The sequence below is a fragment of the Mirounga leonina genome, unplaced genomic scaffold (genome assembly GCF_011800145.1).
Source record: "Mirounga leonina isolate KUSES-001 unplaced genomic scaffold, KU_Mleo_1.0 Mir_128, whole genome shotgun sequence".
Classification (NCBI taxonomy): Eukaryota; Metazoa; Chordata; class Mammalia; order Carnivora; family Phocidae; genus Mirounga; species Mirounga leonina.
In genome coordinates, this window is record NW_023270320.1 from 16,728,415 (window position 1) to 16,750,695 (window position 22,281).

General features: G+C 40.4%; 1 protein-coding gene across 1 annotated transcript; it reads right to left on the reverse strand.

Annotated features, from left to right (window-relative positions):
• Positions 1-1,698: 1,698 nt before the first annotated feature.
• Positions 1,699-18,250, reverse strand: LOC118009797. Its single transcript, XM_035003832.1, has 4 exons — positions 18,063-18,250; positions 8,390-8,577; positions 3,434-3,588; positions 1,699-1,805 (listed from the first exon to the last, which is right to left on the reverse strand). Exons 1-4 carry the CDS (start codon positions 18,248-18,250, stop codon positions 1,707-1,709), a joined length of 630 nt encoding a protein of 209 aa, XP_034859723.1. The 3' UTR covers positions 1,699-1,706.
• Between the last annotated feature and the right edge of the window lie 4,031 nt (positions 18,251-22,281).

Consider the following 22,281-nt stretch of genomic DNA (forward strand, 5'->3'; position numbering starts at 1 on the left):
AGAAAGAAGAAGAAGAAGATAGCAGGAGGGGAAGAATGAAGGGAGGGGAAATCGGAGGGGGAGACGAACCATGAGAGACGATGGACTCTGAAAAACAAACTGAGGGTTCTAGAGGGGAGGGGGGTGGGAGGATGGGTTAGCCTGGTGATGGGTATTAAAGAGGGCACATTCTGCACGGAGCACTGGGTGTTATACGCAAACAGTGAATCATGGAACACTACATCAAAAACTAATGATGTAATGTATGGTGATTAATATAACATAATAAAAAAAAATAAACATAAAGGTGCGTTCCTCTCACTCGGTGCCAAGTTCAGAGGTCAGCTGCCAGCACTGGTTCAGCTGATCTAGCAAGTCCACCCACCGCAATTAGCAGGGTGGCTCTATCTTCAGGTAAATGTTTTCAATATCATGGTCATGAGGTAGGCCATGATGGATACCAACATTATGTCCATGTTCAGAGCAAGAGGAAGCGGAAAAGGCCACCGTACCACCTCCTTCTGCTCCTTTCTTAGGATAGCAGAGGATGTATGGGAAACCTGGCAATTTCCACTCACACCTCATTGCCAAGAACTCTTTCACCAGACCACCTCTAAGTGTGATTCTGGGAAGTGAGTATGCATCCTGGACACACTCCGTAGTGGGAGTGAATGAGGAATGAGGGGGTTGGGATTGGGTATGTTTCCCCTAATCTACAGGATCTGTGAGATACTGAAGTTCCAAAGTGCAATCCCAAAGCTAGTATATAAGGTTCTCCATAGTCCAGCCTTGTCTGATCTTCTGTGTTATCTAACAGGATTCTTTACTCCAGTTGGGATCCTTCACTGTTCTTCTGATGGTGTGTGAGTATCCCTGCTTTTGCAGCCTGTGTCTGATCCCCCTCCTTGATACCCTTTCTCACACATCCTCACTTACGATTGATTCAAGTCCTACTTGCCTCATGAAACCTTCTCCCCTGGTCTCTCTCACACTGATTTCTATATTTTTAAAATGTACTGGTAGGGTACCATATTAAATAAGTGAAATTTTCATAGCTTTTCAATTTTAGAGTGTGAATAATATCCATATGCTTTATAGAAAAAAAAGAGATGAATTTGGAACTGAGCATTTAATCATTTCAACAGGAAAGTCAGAGGACGTTTAGAAGTTCCTACTTTCCATAGGAAGGCATGATTGCTGCCACCTTAAAATATTTAAATCCCTAAGGCACCTACTAGGAAAGAGAATGAAGGTGCTTGCATACAATTCTTATAATTCAGTAACTCTTCTTGACTATTTAGAGACTGAATTCATATGAAGACTTCTGGACCTCTTTCTAAACATAATGATCCTTATCAGCTTTTAGGGCCCTGGATCTGCATTTATACAGGGGTCCCAGGTGATTGTGAACCAGACGTCTCCTGACCATATTTTGAAAGTTACCACCACCAGGAAGGGGAACCCAGTAGAAAAGCCACAACCACAGACAGTGGGTGAAAGTGGGAGCTACAGCCTTCTTGCGATTGGGTTGAATATGCAATCACTATTACTGTCATTCTTTCTCAGGACCATCCAGACGTTGCGAAATATGATCAATATGAGAAACAAGGAAGGAACTATGGACTAAGAAGTACTTTTCCTTTGGCCATTATGGATAGTAAATACATATAGTTCTCATAATAGAAATAGGAATTCAGGCAGTCTTTTTTTTTTCCAAAGCATATTTATCAAATACATTTACCAAGTTTCAAAAGGTGAATGTGGAGTTTCCCTTCAAGCAGTACGGCAGACTGGATGTTCGGAGAAACTGTTATACTTCGGTGTTCCTAAAAGTGTCGAGCACAGATATAAACAAACAAAAAAACCAAGAGCATAGGTGGGGAGTGCAGGAATGTGAGAGGCTTCCTTCTAGACCAGAAATGACAAGAAAGTACAAATTCTAACAGGCTTCCAAACACTGAGTTCAGAGGTCTAACATACAGCATAGTGACTACAATTAAGAATACTGTAGTGTATACTTGACATTTGCCAAGAGGATAAGTCTCAGGTGCTCTCACCACACACACACACACACACACACACACACACACACACACACACGGTACTGAGATGGCGTGATGGATATGTTGACTGTGGCATCACTTCACAATGTATACATATATCAAAACATCAGGTCGTATATCTTAAAAATATACAATTTCTATGATCAATTATAGTCCAATAAAGCTAAAAAAAAGAAAAAAGAATAGAAGAAGACAGTAGCTTTAGTCTTGAAAATGCCTGTCACTCCTTGGTGGCACAAATAAGGCAGGGGGTACTAAGCTTGGGGTGTAAGCCGATTGGGATGAGGAATTGGGGATTAGCAATTAAGCTGGAGTCCCCAAAGGGAAACATAATCACATAGTTAAGTAAATCTGTCCTACAGGGGGAGATGGTATGAGTATTTATATATCTCAGTCTAGTCTCTGAACCGAGTAGTCATAAATGGAAATATCCCCTCAGAATTCCCAACCATATGAATGTTTGGAGTGAAGTTTCCTAACTCCTGTATGGCTGAACAAACTCAAGCTAGATTGCTTATGTTCCTGTCTTAGTCTATTTGGGCTGATGTAACAAAATACCACTGACTGGGTGGCTAATAAACAACAGACTTTTATTTCTCACAATTGTGGATGCTAGAAAGTCCAAGGTCAAGGTGTCAACACAGGAAGTTTTAATGAGGCTTCTCTTTCTGGTTCATAGCCAGAGTTGTCTTGTTGAATCCTCATATGGAGGAAGGGGCTAGGGATCTTTCTGGAGCCTCTCTTAAAGGACACTAATCCCATTTATTAGGGTTTACCCTCATGGCTTAAACAACTCCCAAAGACCCCACCTATTAATACCATCACATTTGGCATTAGGATTTGGTGGGGTAAGACATAAACACAGAAACCATAGCATTCCGCCCCTGGCCTCTCAAAAGTCATGTCCTTCTCACGTGTAAAATACATTCATTCCATCCCAAGAGCACCCAAAGTCTTATCTTGTTCCAGGATTCAACTCAAAAGTCTACATTGAGTCTCATCTACATTTCACCGAAAGCAGGTATGAGGGAGACTCAAGATCCCATTCATCCTAAGGCAAATGACTCTCCAGCTATGAAACTGTTAACTCAGATGAAATCTTATGTGCTTCCAAAGATAATGGCGGGGCAGGCATAGGACGGACAGTCCCACTCCAAAGGGAGAAATGGGAAAGAAAGATGGAGTACAGCCGTTCCTCTTATCCTCGGAGGATCGGTTCCAAGACCCCCAGTGGATGCCTGAAACCCCAGCTAGTACCAAACCCTTTATGTACTACGTATTTTCCTATACCTACACACCAAGGATAAAGTTTAGTTTGTCAACTAAGCCCAGTAAGAGATTAATGATAATTAATAATAAAATCGAAGCATAAATTGTTGTAATGCACTCACCTTCCTTCTTGTGGTGCCGGGGGGTGCTAAAATGCCCCCGTGATGAGAGGAAGTGAGGTATATGACGCATTGTGACGTACAGTTAGGGGACGATTGACCTTCCGATGATTTGTCAGGAAAAGGAGCATTGCTTCCATCTGGAGTTAATGATGAAACTGCAGAAAGTGAAACCAGAGACACAGCGTAGCCACTGAAAAGGGGGGTTGTAGCAACAGGTCCAAAGAAGACCAAAACCTAACAAGGTAAATGACATTAAACCCCAAGGCTTGAGAGCAATCCGCCCTGATTCTGTGCCCCACATTCTGGACTCACTGGGGCTGCAGCTGAGCCCCCAAAGCTCTGGGGGGCTGTCCCTGGGATTCTGCCAGGCACAGCTCATGCTGCAATTCTCATGGTTGGGCTGCAATCGCATGCCAGCAGATCTACTAGTGTGAGGTTCGTGACGACGGTTACCTGCTCCCATGGCCCCGCTGGGCAATGCCCCACAGGGGACTCTGCAGTCGTCTCGCTCCCAAAGCAGCCCTCTGCATGGGTGGAGGCTCTCCAGGATATTCTTTAAAATCTAGGTGGCGACGGTTGTGACTTCGTGGCTCTGCACTCTACAAGCTGGTGGAGAAATCACCCCAGACCTGGGGCACCAGACCTGGGGCAGGTGAGGATTATGGTGCCAGAATTGGAATTCTAGAGCTGAACCCAGGGATGTGTGAGGTGCCTCTGGGGCAGCAGAGGTTCTTCCTTTGAAAAAAAAAATTTTTTTTTGGCCTTGTGGGTGCCTTCTACTCTGCTTCACTGACGGGTGATGGGAGGGCCAGCCCTGAAGATCTCCGAAACGCCTTCAGGGTTATTTTTTCATTGGCTTAGAAAATAGGTTCTGACCTGTTTAGATGGCTGACCGATTTTCCCCACCACCTTGATGAACCAGCTCCTAGTTTCTGTTGAGATGGTTGATCTATACCAATCTCTATCAAATTTGGCCACAACCTTTGTGTTCTCTAATGAACATGGTTTCTTATTTCTTTCAATATGGATAGGCTGAAAATTTTCCAAATATTGAAGTTCTGTTTCCTTTTTGATTAACCATTCTGTTTCAAATCATTTCTCTCTTCTTGAATTTTATTGTAAGCATTCAAAAGAAGCCAAGCTGTTCCTTCAACACTTCACTTGGACATAGTTTCAGCCAGATATCCAATTTCATTGCTCACAGTTCTACCTTCCACAAAACACTGGGACACGAGTGCAATTCAGCCAAGCTCCTTGCCACTTCATAACAAGGATCGTCTTTCCTCCAGTTGCCAATAACATGTTCCTTATTTCCATCTGAGACCTCATCAGAATAGCCTTTACTATTTCTCCCATCTTCTGTTCATGACCCCTTAGTTCTGCTCTTAGTAGATTGAGGCTTTCTCTACAGCTCTCCTTTTCTGAGTTCTCACCAGCTTGGCCTTTCATAGTTTGTTCAAAGCAGCGCAGGGTTTTCAAACGTGCATCTTCAGGCTCGGCCCATAATCCAGTGCCGAAGTCACTTCTTCATTTTTTTTTTTAAGTATTTGTAATAGCAGCCACACTCTCGGTACCAATTTCCTGTCTTAGTCTGTTTGAGCTGCTATAGCAAAATACCACAGACTGGGTGGCTTATAAACAGCAGAAGTTTATTGCTCACAGTTCTGGAAGCAAGAAGTCTGAGATCAGGGTGCTGGCATGATTGGGTGAAGGCTGTCTTCTGGTCACAGACTTCCCATTGTATCCTCACATGGCAAAAGGAGGCAAGGTACTCTTTGGAACCTCTTTAATAAGGCGCTAATCCCACTCATGAAGGTTCCAGACTCCTGACTTAAACACCTCCCACATACTTGTATCCCCATCTACTCATAGCAAGACCTTTGGAAGTTAAGGTCTCAGCATATAGATTTGGAGGGGATACAAATATTCAGCCCATAGCAGTTCCCCAAAAAAGTTAAGACTGTCTCCGAGGTAAAGCAAGGGCACACTTAATCTAGAAGAAAGGAATTGAAACGCAGGCTTACACAACTCCTACAGTTAATATTTCAAGGAACACAAGCCCACAATAAAAAAACCACAAGCACGAGAAAGTCAGGACAAACTCCACCCTTGTGTCTGTGCCAGGATGACTTGTAAGGACTGCATCCCATGCCCTCTGCTTTTAGCTGGAGCCAATTAGGGTGGAGCCTGGGCAGAGGATGGTAGCGGGGGGAGAAGAAAGATGGAATGAGAGTTAATCCTCTGACTTCTCCCTGCAGGGTGACTCAGTCTAACTTTATTTTTCCACAGAAAGTCATGGCTTATCACAAAGTGGACTGCAACACATGGCTCTCTGTCTTTCTGAGCGTTGGAAGCCACTCCATCTCCTTGTTCCTTAGGACCTATGATGTTAGTGGGTCTTCTGCTAGATTTGGTTGCTGCATATGTCCTGGGTCCCCTTTATCTTTCCAGCTTTTTAAATTTTAATTTAAATTTAAGTTTTTAAAAGATTTTATTTTGGGATGCCTGGGTGACTCAGTCGGTTGAGCGTCTGCGTTCAGCACAGGTCATGATCCAGAGTCCCAGCGTCTAGTCCCACATTAGGCTCCCTGCTCAGCGGGGAGTCTGCATCTTCCTTTGACCCTCCCCCGTCTCGTGCTTTCTCTCTCACGCATGCGCTCTCTCTCTCAAATAAATAAATAAAATCTTAAAAAGAAAAGATTTTATTTTTAAGTAATCCCTACACCCAACATTGGGCTCGAACTTACAAACCCGAGATCAAGAGTCCCATGCTCTCCTGACTGAGCCAGCCAAGCGCCCCTGTCCAGCTTTTAAATAGGTATTTTATACAACCTTGTTCTCTTGATTTTTCTAATTTGAGTGGGCCATTTATTTCTTGTTTTCCATCAGTATAAAGAGAACTGAAAGACAGAGTAAGACAGGCTAATATGGGTATAATCTGAATTCTATGAGTAAACGACAGGAGAAACACAATGAAAAATACAGAACATATAAAAATACAAATACAAAAACTGATAAATATCCAGAACTGATTAAAGATAATAAACCTCAGATATGGGAAGAAAAATGTATACCAAGTAAAATTAAGATAAATTCCATCTATGTAAAACAGATACTGCAGAAAAAGAATTAAAGCACTTAAAAGCTGTCAGGATGAAAAATGGGTTACATAGACATCAGTGGAAGTGAAGCTGACGCCTTTCTTTTCAGTAGCAACAAAAGAAGCCAGAGGTTGTGGAATAATAGAATTAAAAGAGTGAGGGAAAACATCAACCTAGAATTATAGACTTGGGAAAAACGTTTCAAGAACGAGGGTAAAGCAAATACAGTTCCAGACTAATACAAACTGAGAAAGTTTATTACCAATTGACGCTACCGAAGGAATGTTTGACGAATGTGGTCCGGGAAGGAGACAAAAATGATCCCTGCAGGAAGACCTGAGAAGAAGAATACCAAGCTCTGAAAATGGGAGACCTGGGGCGCCTGGGTGGTTCAGTCGGTTAAGCGACTGCCTTCGGCTCAGGTCATGATCCTGGAGTCCCGGGATCGAGTCCCGCATCGGGCTCGCTGCTCAGCAGGGGGTCTGCTTCTCCCTCTGGCCCTCCCCCCTCTCATGTGCTCTCTCTCATTCTCTCTCTCTCAAATAAATAAATAAAATCTTAAAAAAAAAAAAAAAAAGATAGGGACGCCTGGGTGGCTCAGTTGGTTAAGCGACTGCCTTCGGCTCAGGTCGTGATCCTGGAGTCCCGGGATCGAGTCCCGCATCGGGCTCCCTGCTCGGCGGGGGGTCTGCTTCTCCCTCTGACCCTCTTCCCTCTCGTGCTCTCTCTCTCATTCTCTCTCTCAAATTAAAAAAAAGAAAAAGAAAATGGGAGACCTGTGGGTAAGCCTCAACAAATATTAACTCTACAAATTGATAATAACACATCTAATTGGTGGAGTTAAAAAAAGCGCCTTAAAATCTTCCAACAGCAGGCTGGGGCTCCTGGGTGGCTCAGTCGGTTGGGCGATAGACTCTTGGTTTTGGCTCGGGCGGTGATGTCATGGGTTGTCGCATCAGCCCCTCACTGGGCTCGGCCCCGGAGGGGGCGGGGGTGGAGTCTGGTGGAAGATTTGCTCCCTCTGCCCCTCCCCCCACTCGTGTGTGCCCGTGTGCGTGCTGTTTCTAAATACATAAATAAATAAATAGGGCGCCTGGGTGGCTCAGTTGGTTGGGCGACTGCCTTCGGCTCAGGTCATGATCCTGGAGTCCCGGGATCGAGTCCCGCATCGGGCTCCCTGCTCGGCAGGGAGTCTGCTTCTCCCTCTGACCCTCCTCCCTCTCATGCTGTCTCTCATTCTCTCTCGCAAATAAATAAAATCTTAAAAAAAAAAAAAGTTAAATCAAAAGCTAGGAAGAAAATATTATGGACTGTAAAAAAAATGATGTTAATGGGCGCCTGGGTGGCTCAGTCGGTTAAGCGACTGCCTTCGGCTCAGGTCATGATCCTGGAGTCCCGGGATCGAGTCCCGCATCGGGCTCCCTGCTCAGCAGGGAGTCTGCCTCTCTCTCTGACCCTCCCCCCTCTCATGCTCTCTCTATCTCATTCTCTCTCAAATAAATAAATAAAATCTTTAAAAATAAATAAATCTTTAAAATCTTCAACAGCAGGAGATATAATTTGGGGGATATATGTTGCAATATACTAAATAAACGTCCACTTATTGTAAGAATGACAGCGGACTGGTTATGAGTTTGTTCACTGACGCTCCGCTTGTATTTCCATAGTGGAGATTTACAGCAATTGTCTGGGAGTAATTCAGGGAGACAGAATCTCCTGCAACGTGGCGTATCCACAGCAGCACTCGACATGTCGCTGAGTCTCCTCTCTCAGATCCCTGAAGCACATTGCAACCATATTTTGCTGTCAGAAGGAAAGTGCGAGCCCCAGATGGGCTGAGATACTGAGGAGGTACCTGATCGTGATGATTTCGGAGGGGTCTCAAGAGGAGCTTCTTTCCTCATTCTTCTCTCCAGAGACGGCTGCGGGAAGGTGAGGGGACGTCTAAACCGGAGACGAATTTCACGTGTCAACAGCCGGCCTGCTACTAAGGATGGGATTACCAGCCGGAACAAGCCTTCCCTTACACCACTTTGGGGTTTTCTTTAACTGAAACAGATTTCTCTTTATGTTTTATGCAATCCTGTACGGCGGGAGACTACATTTCACGGGCAGAAAAGGTCACGGAATCTATTTTTTGACTTGCTGCTTTGGTTGTGAATGCACGGGGCAGTACAATGAATTCTGCTACTTTGCAATGCTGCGCCAGTCCGGGAAGTCAATTTGGTTTCATTTTGGTTTGAATGCTTCCTATGGACAGGGTCTGATTTCTCCCAATAACCATTTTGGCTCATGCTCAAGAACTGGCTGGCTCTCCACTTACCTTGTTGCTTCTTAATGCTCTACTAAGCCCCAAATTCAAAGCCCAGACTTTTACTTGCTGTCCTACAGAAATAACTGACTTTGGGCCCCATGTTTCAAGGGCAATATAGGCAGTGTAATAACCTAGAAAGGTTTTCATCATTTCTTTCACTCAACATTTTACCATTACCCATGAGATATAAAAAATAAAGAGACGGCTTTTCACATTGATTTGCTCAGAGCAAGAATCCAGTCTTTGGTCTTACTTCAGAGACATGTATAGGTCTTGATGCATCCAATTGCATCCCGGAAAAGTAAGGGCTCTCAGTTCACCTCATGAAAAGTTTCAGTTATGTGGCACTTTGGGGGACTCCGGTTAATCTGCTAAATACAATCTTTCAGGCTGCCTATCTGCTGCTTATCAGCATTATGCTCTGACATGAATCGAATTCGGCCTCTAAAAATATTAATTTGTATTTCTCAAAGGAACTTGACTCTAAGATCTGTTTTTTGTTTTTTTTTTTTTTTTTTTGCAGAGCAGGATTTCTCTCAAACTATGCAAAGGAAAAATAACTTTCCTAATAAAAATTTCTACAAACAATGCAGCACTGAGGTTGAAGACTCTCAAGATCCTTCGTTTTTGGAATTAACAGGCTTCACAGGAGTAAACACATTTCTATGAAGAAGATAAGATATGGATAATGGCTCAGATGACCTCCGACTGGCATGGAAATTCTTTTTCTCTGTTTTGTTAATGTCACACTTACCCTTGTAATTAGTGAAATTCAGTTGATCTCTGTTTTGTGAGGTGGCATGGTTCTCTATATTCCACACAAGGCACGGAATGAATTCTGTTATTTTGTAAACCTGAAATATCTGCCCATTTAGGCAAGAAGCCTTCCTCTTTATCTGCAAATAGAGAGATCCCTATTTATTTAAAAAGCAAAGTTGTTACATTTTAAACAAATTTTCTAGTTTGGAAAAACTTTCCTCAGGATAGCAAATTACACAAAAATACACATGTACAGTTTGATCAATTCCCATGAAGTGAACACCCATGTAACCACTGTCCCAGTCAAAATAGAATGGTGACAACAGTCTAGAAGCACCTTTTATGACCTCTCCCAAGTGTTAAACCCCTTTTCTTCCCAAATGTAGCCATTATCTTGTCTTCTAATAGAATAGCTTAGTTTTCCTTGCCTTGGAAATATATTTAATTGGAGTCATTATGTATATGTAGATATGTATATTTCTGTTGGTAGTATACCCAGCAGCAGATTGTGGGATCTGTGTGTTACATGTGTGTTCAAATTTGCAGTGAGTAAAATGTTCTTTTTAAATAGCTGCACCCATTCACTCGCCTGCAAGGAGTGCTGAGTCCCTGTTGCTCCACGTTGTTAGTAGGGATTGGTGATGCCATTTTTTCCAGCTTTAGCCATGCTGTGCATATGTACTGGTATCTCACTGAAGTTTTAAGTGGAATTTTCCTGATGACTAATGAAGTTTGAGCACATTTTCAGTCGTCTCTTCTTTGTACTTCCTGTCCATTTAACTATTTTTTTTTAAGATTTTATTTATTTATTTGACAGAGAGAGTGAGAGAGAGAGAGAGCATAAGCAGGGGGAGTGGCAGGCAGAGGGAGAGGCAGGCTCTGTGCTGAGCAAGGACCCCGATGTGGGGCTCGATCCCAGGACCCCAGGATCATGACCTGAGCCTAAGGCAGACGCTTAACGACTGAGCCACCCAGGCGCCCATGTCCATTTAACTATTAATGTTGGCTACACATTTTCTTATTGATTCATCCTCGATATGAGGCTTTTCCTTGTGTTGCATGATGTATTTTGGATGATATATTTTGATGAACAGATGTTCTTAATTTTAATGTGGCTCGTGTCATGGATTTCCTCCTTCAAGATTAATGCTTTTTGTACACATATATTTTAAAAGTCCTCCTATACCAAGGCAATGTAGATATTTTCCTATAGTATCTTCTGGAAGTTTTAGTCCATTGCTTTTCTTACTGAGAGCTATGGGTCATCTGGAATTACTTTTTGTATGATTTGATGTGCAAGTTTTATTTTTTTCCATATGAATTTACAGATTACAGAAGTCCCAAGGTTTCCTCTCAAGCTTCTCAGACATTGACCCTACACATCCATCTTATATTATTTTCCCTGCATTAAAATACAGCACTCAGGGGCGCTTGGGTGGCTCAGTCAGTTAAGTGTCTGCCTTCGGCTCAGGTCATGGTCTGGGGTCCTGGAATGGAGCCCAGCATCGGGCTCCCTGCTCAGCGGGGAGTTGTCTTCTCCCACTCCCTCTGCCCCTCCCACCCTCATGCTCTCGCTCTCAAATAAATAAATAAATAAAATCTTAAAAAATAAAATAAAATACAGCACTCATATTTTACAAGTTAGCATTTAGTACCCATTTATTATTTACCATTCAGACTTCAGCAAAACTTGTTTTATAGAGGAAAGGGGATGAAAAGAGTATTGAGCATTCACTAAAATTCTCTATGTCAACCAGATTTCCTTTAGAGAAGGCCACATCTGTGCGTATGGGTTAGCAAATCAACATCAGCTTTGCACTATAAGTCTATTAATAAATCCATCATTGGGCTTTGATGGGTGTTTAGATTCTTTCTCAAAAAACGTTTTTGCATTTCTAGCAGTAACATTTTATATTTCCAAATTACATGTGATTTCAATCAAGACCAGTCCTTACAGAATAAATGAATTACTGAAATTATCCCTTTATAATCATTTTTTATCTTTGAGAATGATTAAAATCTCTTGTCAAGCACATTGCTCTAATCAAGGGTATAAGATACATATAGAGGATTATCTCTACTTTAAAAAAAAAAATAATTAAAAATATTTGTTTTACATGGATTGGATAGTAATTTCAGTTAGTGTCTCCAGCCAGAATTTGATACACATATAATGTCCATAAAACCTTTAATTCCAACAGTTAAACTCATTGTATTCATTGTTTATTAATTTGATAAATGTCTGGGTGAGAGCAGATTTATGGTACTATAGATAAGAAGAATGCATTAAATGGAATTAATATTAAAACCTATAATCACTTGTCAAACCTCAAAAATTTATATTCCCACCTTATAATACAACCAAAGTTGTAAGTTAAAAATTATGTTTTATACATATTTTGATTTGTTACACATGAAAGTATAATTACAAAACATGACTAATTCTAATGTGAAATAATAAAGTTATGGTTAATTAAAATATTGATAGTTGAAGTTTAAGGATTGAAGGACTAAAAGTGAAATGAGCTTGGATAGAGCTTTTTTAAAGAAGCATTATTAATGGCATCTTTATGGGTCCATTATCTTCTCTTTATTATAAACTGGAAAAATCAAATAATTTGAAACATATATTTTAAAAACTTACTGTGTTTCTTTTATTCAGTATGATTACTGTTTATTAAAACCTCTTTCCTCAGACCTGTCCTCTTCTAAGCCCCTGATTTATGCCTAGTTTGCAGCTGACTTGTACTCAAATTTCAATGTGTCTAAAATTAGGTATATAATATTTCCCTCCAAATGGGTATTTTTTTCCCATTCCTCTCTCTGTTTGATTTGAAATTTTAGATCCACTTTGACCTTTCATCCCTTTTATCCACTCATTTCCAAAAGATCACTATGTCTCACTGATTTTAACATATCTTCTTGGCTGCTCTCATTGTCCTCATCAACTCCCCTGAATCCTGACACTGACATCCTAATGGTTTTCTGCTCTTACTTGGTCTTTTCCAGTCCATCTTTTATACTACTGAAACGTTTATTTTTAAACCTATATAATTTGAATAAGACCATGCTCAGAATAAAATCTTCAAATAACTAGATTCTGTACATGACTCCTGGAGTTTTCTAAATTTATCTCAGAATCCCATCAGTACATTCTTTTTTTTTTCTCAGCAATCTTTGACATCTGCAATCACTCTTGCACTACCTTCTCAAAAGAACACTTTTTTTTTTTTTAAAAGATTTTATTTGTTTATTTGAGAGAGAGAGAATGAGAGAGAGCACATGAGAGGGGGGAGGGTCAGAGGGAGAAGCAGACTCCCTGCTGAGCAGGGAGCCCGATGCGGGACTCGATCCCGGGACTCCAGGGTCATGACCTGAGCCGAAGGCAGTCGCTTAACCAACTGAGCCACCCAGGTGCCCTCAAAAGAACACTTTGTCTTATTTGCAAGACCCCATACCATACTCTTCAACTCCAGTCTTGGTCTCATTCTAAGGGCAGATTTTTGCTGTTTAAACTTTTGTTTTATAGAAGAGATAATGAGAGAAGAGAGACAGAGAGAAACATGGAAAAGGAATCACAGAGTTAATAACTGTCCCCTTTGCCACACTGGCCCTCCTTTTCCTACCACATTTAATCTTGTCCATCTCCAAATCCAGGAACCTATGTGCATAGTCAGCTAAAATGACTCCCTCACTGTAAAAAATGAGGCATTAATAGCATTCACAAATGGAGTTCATGTGTTCTTAAGGCTATCCAAGAACTTTCTAAGGGGTTCCATGTACAGCGTGATGAACGTGATGAGTTACTCAGATGCCCAATGAAAGAAAGATATGCCCTAGCATCTGGGAGTGCTTCTGAAAGATTGTCTTTACCTGCCAAGTTCCTTTTCAGGATCATGCCCATCTTAAGAGTGACATGAAATTTAGCTCCAGATTCCCCATGTCTTCAGCTGAGGCTTTTGCCGTATCTAAATTGCATCTCGGTGTCCCTCTCTGCCAAATCTGGCTTTCTCTACTACCTCCACCTCTCCCTCCCTTCGTCTCTCTCTCTTTCTCCCTCTCTCTCTGTATCTATTTATCTTAGAGCAAAGCAAAGAGAACAACATTAAAAAATAGTAAGAAAGTAGAAGTTTCTTCTTTCTTCTACAAAGCAAACTCATTTCAAGGCTCCATGAATCATCTATTTATCTATCCTAAAAACTTCAAGATCTGCAAAAAACAGCATGATGCAAGATACCCATCTGCTCCAAGTGCACTCCCTGCATTTTTATCATTCTCATAGTGAGGAAGCACTTGGAGAGACTTTGTATCTCAATTTCAGACTTCGAATGATTTCAGGAAATAAAAACAGGAGAAATTCCACATTAATTCTAACAGATCGATGTTATTTCTTCAGATAGAAATAACACAGATTAGAAATAAATCTGTTGCATTCTTGAAAATTTATTTAGTTTCTGGAGATATTTCTTATATTTTCCAAGAGATTGCTGCAGACATTAAATCCACATTTATGTTTTACTTGGGTGCAAGTTTTCTGCTTGCTGTCAACCATCAACAATTTCTCTATGTAGTGCTTAATCCCTTCTGTGTACTTACTAGATTTATATTAACCTTAAGAGAATACATTGTGAATAATATTTAAATAATGCACGGAGCAACAACTATTAATACACTGTTTGCTTAGCCCCTCACTTACTCATGGGCTGATGCTTTCCATTGTTTTGCTGTTAATTTGCTGTTAAACCCCATTCATAAAATCAGAACTACTGCTTGTGAAGAGATATGGGGCAAAATGTTCCCTAACGCAATGTTAAGCATAATGCCCCTGAACTTTAAAAAACTGACTTCGTTTAATGGGGATTAATCCTTCTCTTTCAGCTGTTGATATGCTGTTCTAGTTCTGCCAAATGTATAATTAAAATGAATTTAGAGTCCCGCGGATAAAGTTTAAAGGAGTGAGATATGAATTTATTTTAAAATGCCAATATTTGCCTTACCTCAGAAGTCCTTCAAACTGATTTAAACTTACGATAAAGAATTTTAGGTATTAACTTAAAAATATATGATGCAGTATAGAGATCTCCAGAATTCTTTTAGGAGATAATTAAGTAGCTCATTTTGAAAACCACTAAGTTAAGGAGTATCTGTGTTTTTTTCTAAAATCACAACTGGACTTGAGCACATTTCATCACCAAAAAAACATGCCCCTGTTCCCAACCAGTCAATTCTCAGTCCTATCCCCAGCCCTAGGCAACTACAGTCTGCTCTCTGTTTCTATAAATTTGCCTTTTCTGGGCATTAGACAAAATGGAGGCTTAGAGTATATATTCTTTTGCATACATATTCTTTCATTAACATAATATTTTATAGGTTCATCCCTATTAACATGCATTTCATTCTTTCTTTCTTTATTTATTTTTTATTTATTAGAGAGCATGAGCATGAGCAGGGGGAGTAACATAGGGAGCAGGGTAAGCAGACTCCCTGCTGAGCAGGGAGCCTAATTTGGGGCTGGATCCCAGAACCCTGAGATCTTACAAGACAAAGGCAGATGCTTAATGAACTGAGCCACTCAGGGGCCCCTGCCTTTTTTTCTTTTTTTATTGCTGAACAGTACCCCACTGTGTTGGCATAGCATTAACTGGTTAGTTGCTTGTCCTAAAGTAGACAATAACCTTAGGCTAGCAGATCCATTGGGCCTTCCTGTTCACTTGTCACTGAGATTGTTACTCAAACAGATAAGAAGTAAGCTAAATCAAGGAAGCTCTCTCTGCAGTGGTAGCAAAGCTGTTGCCCTGTCCTGGTTACACTGTTGCCCTGACAGAGCTTGGGGCTGTGGGGGGCCTGGGAGCCCCAGCTAAGAATTCCATACACTAATGCTCTTCTTACCTGAAGCTCAGTAGTTTTTGTGACTTAATGCTTCTGTTTGGCCAGGTGTTTCCCAAGTGCTAGAATGGTTGCTTTTGACCCTTCCATTCAGCTTCGTAGTTGTGTTTTTTGGGAAAAGATTTGCCACCTTCCTCCATCATGTCTGACGTCAGAGCTCATCATGACATTTGAAGTCACAAAACATCACGCTTTAATAAACATTTGTAATTAGGATATGTGTTGTGCAATATATTAATCAAATAGCATCATTCAAAGATGAAAGTTCTAGGTTAAAAAAACAATATGGAAGACGTTAACACACAGCTAGATTGTAAAGCCACAAAACTAAATAAGCCCACCTAAGAAGTGAGTATATTTAAAAAAGAGATGCTAGAGCTAAGCCTTGGGCTATTTAAATATTTAGTGGTTGATGAGCTGATGGGGAAACAGCAAAGGAGACAAACAGAGGGGCCACTGAGTTATGGAAAAGAACCAGGAGTGATGTCCTGGAAGCCAAGTGGGGAGAAATAAAAAAGTGTTTCAAAAAAGAGAATTTGACAGGGTTAAATCTTGCCATAGGCCAAATGAACTGCAGACTGAGATTAGTACACTAGATTTAGTTACATAATGGTCACCGGAGATCTTGTTAAATATTGTTTCAGTGGCATGGGATCAATAGGAGCCTCACTAGAATGAATCAATAGAAATGGAAGGAGAAAAGTTGGTTCTAGTCAGTAATTTTAAGACTTTTCTATATGAGAAGAGAAAAATGACAGGAATAGCAGATATAGTACTTGAGGTCAGGAGAGATACTATTTCATATGAAGATGGGAGAGAAGAAAACATGATCTAGTGGAGAGAGGGTAATTGTTATGGGGGAGATGGAAGCCCGTTGCTCTAACAGTTGTTCTCAAACCTTAGGGTGTATTGGAAACCCCTGGAGGGCTTGTTAAGTTACGGATTGCTGGGCTCCATCATGGAGTTTCCAATTCGTGGGCCTGGGGGAGGAGGGTCTTCCATCTGCTTTCTTCACAAGGTGCCTGGTGAAATGGCTGCCCGTTGTTGCTGCTCTGAGGGTACTGGATGGGAACCATGGCCTGTCACTGTTTTCCTGCATATTTGTAGAAGAATATCAGAGGAGTTAGCTCTGGATAATGAGGAAACTCTAGCGGAAATTCACAGAAAGAATATAGAAGTATATGGGAAATTAGAGGAGATGATTTAGGATAGGAGCTCATTCACTGTAATCAAGGAGAAGGTGAGGTGTGTGGGCACAGCTACAAGGAGAGATTAGATGGGATGGTGAGACCTTGTGGAGATTCTCTTCTGATTTCAATAGGGAGCAAACTGTCATCTGAGAGTGAGGAGAGGAGGTGTTGGAATTTTTTTTTTTTTTTAAGACTTATTTATTTATTTTAGAGAGCAGGGGAAGGGGTCAAGGGAGAGGGAGAGAGTCTTAAACAGATTTCGTCCTGAGCGTAGAGCCCCACTCAGGGCTTGATCTCACAACCCCGAGATCATGACCTGAGCCAAAACCAAGAGTTGGGTGCTTAACCGATTGTCCTAGGTGTTGGACTTTTGAGGAGAGAGTTCAAGTGAAAGAACAGTGAACATTTGATTGATTCCCTCAAGTAGACAAACTTGTGTTCCTAAAACAACTATATCAGTCTTGTTCATCTGACCCTGAGAGAACAGATTTCAGTGAGTCATTGGCTTTTAACTTAACAACTCTTATTTTTTTCATATGGATTTAAGCATTTAGATTCACTAGGCTTTGTATTTTCCATTCTGCATTATCTCCACCTGCTCAGCATTAGAGCAAAGAATTTTTTTTTTTTCCTTCATCACACTTTGTGCTATGTTTGGATTTCACAGTAGGTTGTAGGAAGTGAGTTACTTTCAGCATCATAATGCTCTGTTTCAAAGGTATAAACCTTTTTGAAATGTAGGTTGGTAATTCCAGATTAGCTAAGACTTTGAGATTAAAAGTAGTACCACCATGTTATCAATGCACCGTTTTGCTTATTACTAGTTATAACCTATATATTTCTACTTGCAAGTTAAAATCGAATACCGAAAGATATGAAGAAAACCACAATAGTTTATCTGAAAGAAGCTTCAGTTACAGGTTATTCTAAGTAATCAAATGAGTAAATTACTGCTAGCGGCTATTTACACTAATTGTCTATTTCCTGTGCTACTCAGAGAGTCTCCAGATAGCTAATCCTTTTCTTTAGAAGTATGTTAATTTTAACTGTTCGTGTTGACTATTTGACACAAGGCAAAATAATGGGAAATGTGATATGCATGGCATTATTCCCTCACTGTTCGTTGGTGCCTCTGTTTGAACTAATGAGTGATACACTACCAAGTAGATACAAATTGTGACTCTGATAAAAGCGAAATCATAAACTTAGCAAAATACAATCTGGTCGTTGAGACTGTACCAAGTAACTTTTGTTATAGGACACATCACCACAACATTTAGTGGCTGAGAATCAACCCTTTCTTGCATGGGTGTGGGGGTTGGAATCTGGGGTTGGGCTCATTGGGTCTGGCTGCCTCTGTGTTGGTTAAGCTTATTTACATGTCTGCAGTCGGCAACCAGTTTGCCTGGGCCATGGCCTGCTGGCTTGTCTTTGATTCTCTTGGTCTTTGATTCACCACCAAGTCAGAGCTGATCACATGGCAGTGGAGGGTTCCATGCCAGAGAACACGAGTACGCAACGTCTCTGGACAGTTAGGCTTATGACTGGCAACATCACTCTGACACATTCTTAAAGGTCAAAGCAAGTCACAAGACCAGTGGCCATTTAATAAACTCTACCTCTTGATAGGCAAGCTGAAAAATCACATTGCACAGGAGCTCGTACCCAGGGAGGGGAATGATTTTGGTTATTTTTGTAAAATTCTACCATAGTGACAAATCCATCCAGTGGAAATTATAGTGTAATAATTAGAAATGGGTGAGAGTCAAGGTGCTGGAGAAAAGGTAGGGGATCTACTAAATAAAGAAAAAAAATACTTTTTAAAATACCAGAGTATGTGATTTATTGAAAAACAAAACCTTCTATGATCTGGAATCAGTTTAGGCTTATTACTCAGTGGTAGCAAAAGAAACACACACCAAGGGGAACTGTGGGGGCATCTCAATCAGTGGATGTTAGAAAGGATGCCTTATATAATGGGGGCCTGTGTTATGTGGTTTGGAGGACAGTTTAAGGAAGGGAGGCTCTGCTCTGCATTGGATGCTGCCAGGAAGCAGGGTATCTCAATAAACCTTGTCTAGAAGAAGGAAAGACGACAGAAAGGCTACAGCTGTAATTGGTAAAGAAATAGCAGTCTCGCATGTTAGCCACCGTAGGAGGATGTTTGGTATTCTTATGGTTTGCACAGTGGTTTAGCTCATGCCTAGACAAACACAGTAGGCATAATAGATTTGATTTATTACAGTTTGTTTCAGGTTTCAGGTCATGATGACATTATTACATTTCCAAGGAAATATTTTCTATTATTCCCCTTCAAACTATTTGTGATTTATCTTGTACAAGTCTTGTTTGTTTCATCCACTGCCTATCAATAATACCCTTGGTTAAAGCATTTAGTAGTTATATTAAAATTAAGATTTTCAATATTTACAGGAATAAGTTCATTGAATTAGTATTGTTTTATATGTAGGTTTTATACAGTGGTCCTAAAATGAGCTTTTTAAGCATTTTATCATGTAAAAGAGATTTATTAGTCCACATCTCAATAAACACTAAATCAATGTATAAGTCCCATATAGAGCTTTAGGACTGATCATTTCAATTTTCTTAAGAGCAGTCTTTAAGTGGCACAAATGACTTTATTCACAAGTCTTTCCCCTGCCCCCAATTTTATCTAATTATAGAAGATTTAATCATATTGATCATGGAAATGGCAGAAAATAAGACTAAACTAGCCCTGTAGGTGGCAGTCAACCTCTGAATAATGAATTAAAATTTTCTGCTTGTTAACAGTTGATTGCTATCTTTGGAAGGTACTCTTTGAGTTTTAAATGGCCAACATACTTTACAATTCTCATTATTTTGCAGTATGTCTGAATTATTTTTTTTTTTTAATTATTTTATTTTTTTTTTTAGGATTTTATTTATTTATTTGAGAGAGAGAGAATGAGAGACAGAGAGCATGAGAAGGAGGAAGGTCAGAGGGAGAAGCAGACTCCCTGCTGAGCAGGGAGCCTGATGCGGGACTCGATCCCGGGACTCCAGGATCATGACCTGAGCCGAAGGCAGTCGCTTAACCAACTGAGCCACCCAGGCGCCCCAGTATGTCTGAATTATTAAATCACAATAATTTCAGGGGGACTGTATAAGACCTCTGGAAAACCAACAATACTGAGAAGAATGACATGTAATAGGATAGTACTTCTAAAGCAATTGGATTAGCAATATGTTTGTTACATTCTGATTTATGAGTTAACATGAGCATTTAAAGTAATGCAATAAATAAAATAGAAAAATAATCTATTTTACTATTTACCCAGTAAAGAATATATTAAAATGTCTTGTCTTTTCATAGCAGTAAGTATAAGTAGCCCCTTAGAATGTTGCTTTAGAGAGACATTGACTGAACTTTCATCCTTATGTGTTTGTAAGAGGATAGTTACTGCTTTAAGATACTCAGAGTGAGGGGTGCCTCAGTGGCTCAGTCGGTGGTTAGGCAACCGACTCTTGATTTCGGCTCAGGTCATGATCTCATGGTGGTGGGATCAAGCCCCGTGTCAGGGTCTGCGCTCAGCAGGGAGTCTGCTTGAGATTCTCTCCCTCTGCCCCCCTCCCCTGTCTCTCTCTAATAAAAATAAGTAAAATATTTTTTAAAAAGATGCTCAGAGGCTGCCTGGGTGGCTCAGTCGGTTAAGCATCTGCCTTCCGCTCAGGTCATGATCCCAGGACCCTGGGATTGAGTCCCATGTTGGGCTTCCTGCTCAGCAGGGAGTCTGCTTCTCCCTCTGCCCCTCCCCCCCACTCGTGCTCCCTCTCTCTCTCTCACACACACTCTCTCTCAAATAAATAAAATCTTAAAAAAAAAAGATACTCAGAGTGATATGCCTATTTTCTTCCAATATTCATATCTTCAAGCAAAGATTATACAATTTGCATTTGAAAGTGCATTGTTAACTTGGTACATGTTGCATATTACATGATAAATGTCGTTCAAAGGAGGAAATTAATTATTGAAACTACATAGACAAAATCTACTTAATTTCTCAAAAAATTCAAAACATTCGACAATGTAAATGACATGAGCATCAACCAATCAAAAGTGATACTGGCTAAAAACAACTTGCAGGGGCACATTGGTGTGCACCAGCCTACCATCACCCAGGTATTATTATATCTTTTGGAGATGTTGAAAATAAGACTGCCTGTTTGCAGAATAACCATAAAACCAGAATCTAGGCTGGTCTGACTTTCCTCCTATATCTTTCTGTGAAATTTAGAGGTGTCCATATGTGCACAGTGGATTTTATTGTTGTGATTGCAAAAGTAGCATTAAATTAACCAAAGGACTTTATATAGACAAATCAAATGACTAGTTCTAATCTCTGATGTCCCTAGTCCATTCTCTTCAGATCCATTTGAGACAACTTCTGAAATCATAGGGCATTATAATTTCATAGTTCAGAATCCAGTGTTTTTTTTTTTTTATCAAAGCAGTTTTATTTGTTTTTTTTTTTAAGATTTTATTTATTTATTTGAGAGAGAATGAGAGACAGATAGCAAGAGAGGGAAGAGGGTCAGAGGGAGAAGCAGACCCCCAGCTGAGCAGGGAGCCCGATGTGGGACTCGATCCCAGGGCTCCAGGATCATGACCTGAGCCAAAGGCAGTCGCTTAGCCAACTGAGCCACCCAGGTGCCCCAGAATCCAGTGTTCTATTTAGAGACATTATGTTGGCTTCTGTTCTCAGATAAAAATTCTTAAAATGCAAATGTTATTTGCCCCTGTGATGTAAGGATTGTGAAGCAGCTGCTGAAAAGTCTTAGAATTTCAGAAAAGAGAAGCATGAACTAGATTTATTTTGGTATGGATAGTAATAACATTAATAAAAGTATGACGGAGTGATCCAGTTTAGGTGGTGGTCCTAGTGAGGAAGTGAGTGCGTTATTATTACTACAATAAGGTATGTGTCAAGAGACTGTGTGAGCAGCTTACCTCATGTGCGTTGGCTACTTATTTTCTAACTGAATTTCATTTTTAGCAAGAGTGTTAATGTGCAGCTATAATAACACATTTGCAGCCTTCCTTGGAGCTAATTGGGGCCTTCTGTCCCTTCAAAATAGAAAAAGAATAATTCTGCCTAGCTCTGGACTTTATCTAATATTTATTGAATCTCTAATATGTGCTAGTCATTACATATCTAGAACATGGTGCACCTACCTTGATTTTAAAGATGTGAATAAATTCCCATTGATTTTCAAGAAGATTTTATACTTTTAAGAGATAGATGAGAACGTAAGAAAATCCATCTAGAGGTGTCATAAGTCACATTTTTGAGATTTAACTCTTAGTGCTTCAATAATTCCTCATTTTAATGATCGTATACCAGTAAATATCTATTCTGGGAAAGATAATTACAACCTGATCCCTCTTACTGATGTTACTTCTGTAGATCTCTAGGGGAAAATGATAATTTAGAACTTGTAGGTTTTTTAAATGTATGCACTAATACTTGTCTACATGTATGTACCAGCCTGGTTGGTTGTTTTTTTAACTTCCGGTATCTACAATACATGGATGAGATGAGGTACAGAAAGTGAGCT

Excerpts from the sequence above, each read along its gene's own strand:
- LOC118009797 (XM_035003832.1), bottom strand. The coding sequence starts at position 18,250 with ATGTGTCAGAGTGATGTTGCCAGTCATAAGCCTAACTGTCCAGAGACG. Across the intron at positions 8,578-18,062 it reads TGGTTGCCGACTGCAGACAT|AAAACCCCAAAGTGGTGTAA; the intron begins GTAAATAAGCTT and ends TTTCAGTTAAAG. Across the intron at positions 3,589-8,389 it reads TCCGAAATCATCACGATCAG|TTTCATCATTAACTCCAGAT; the intron begins GTACCTCCTCAG and ends CACTTTCTGCAG.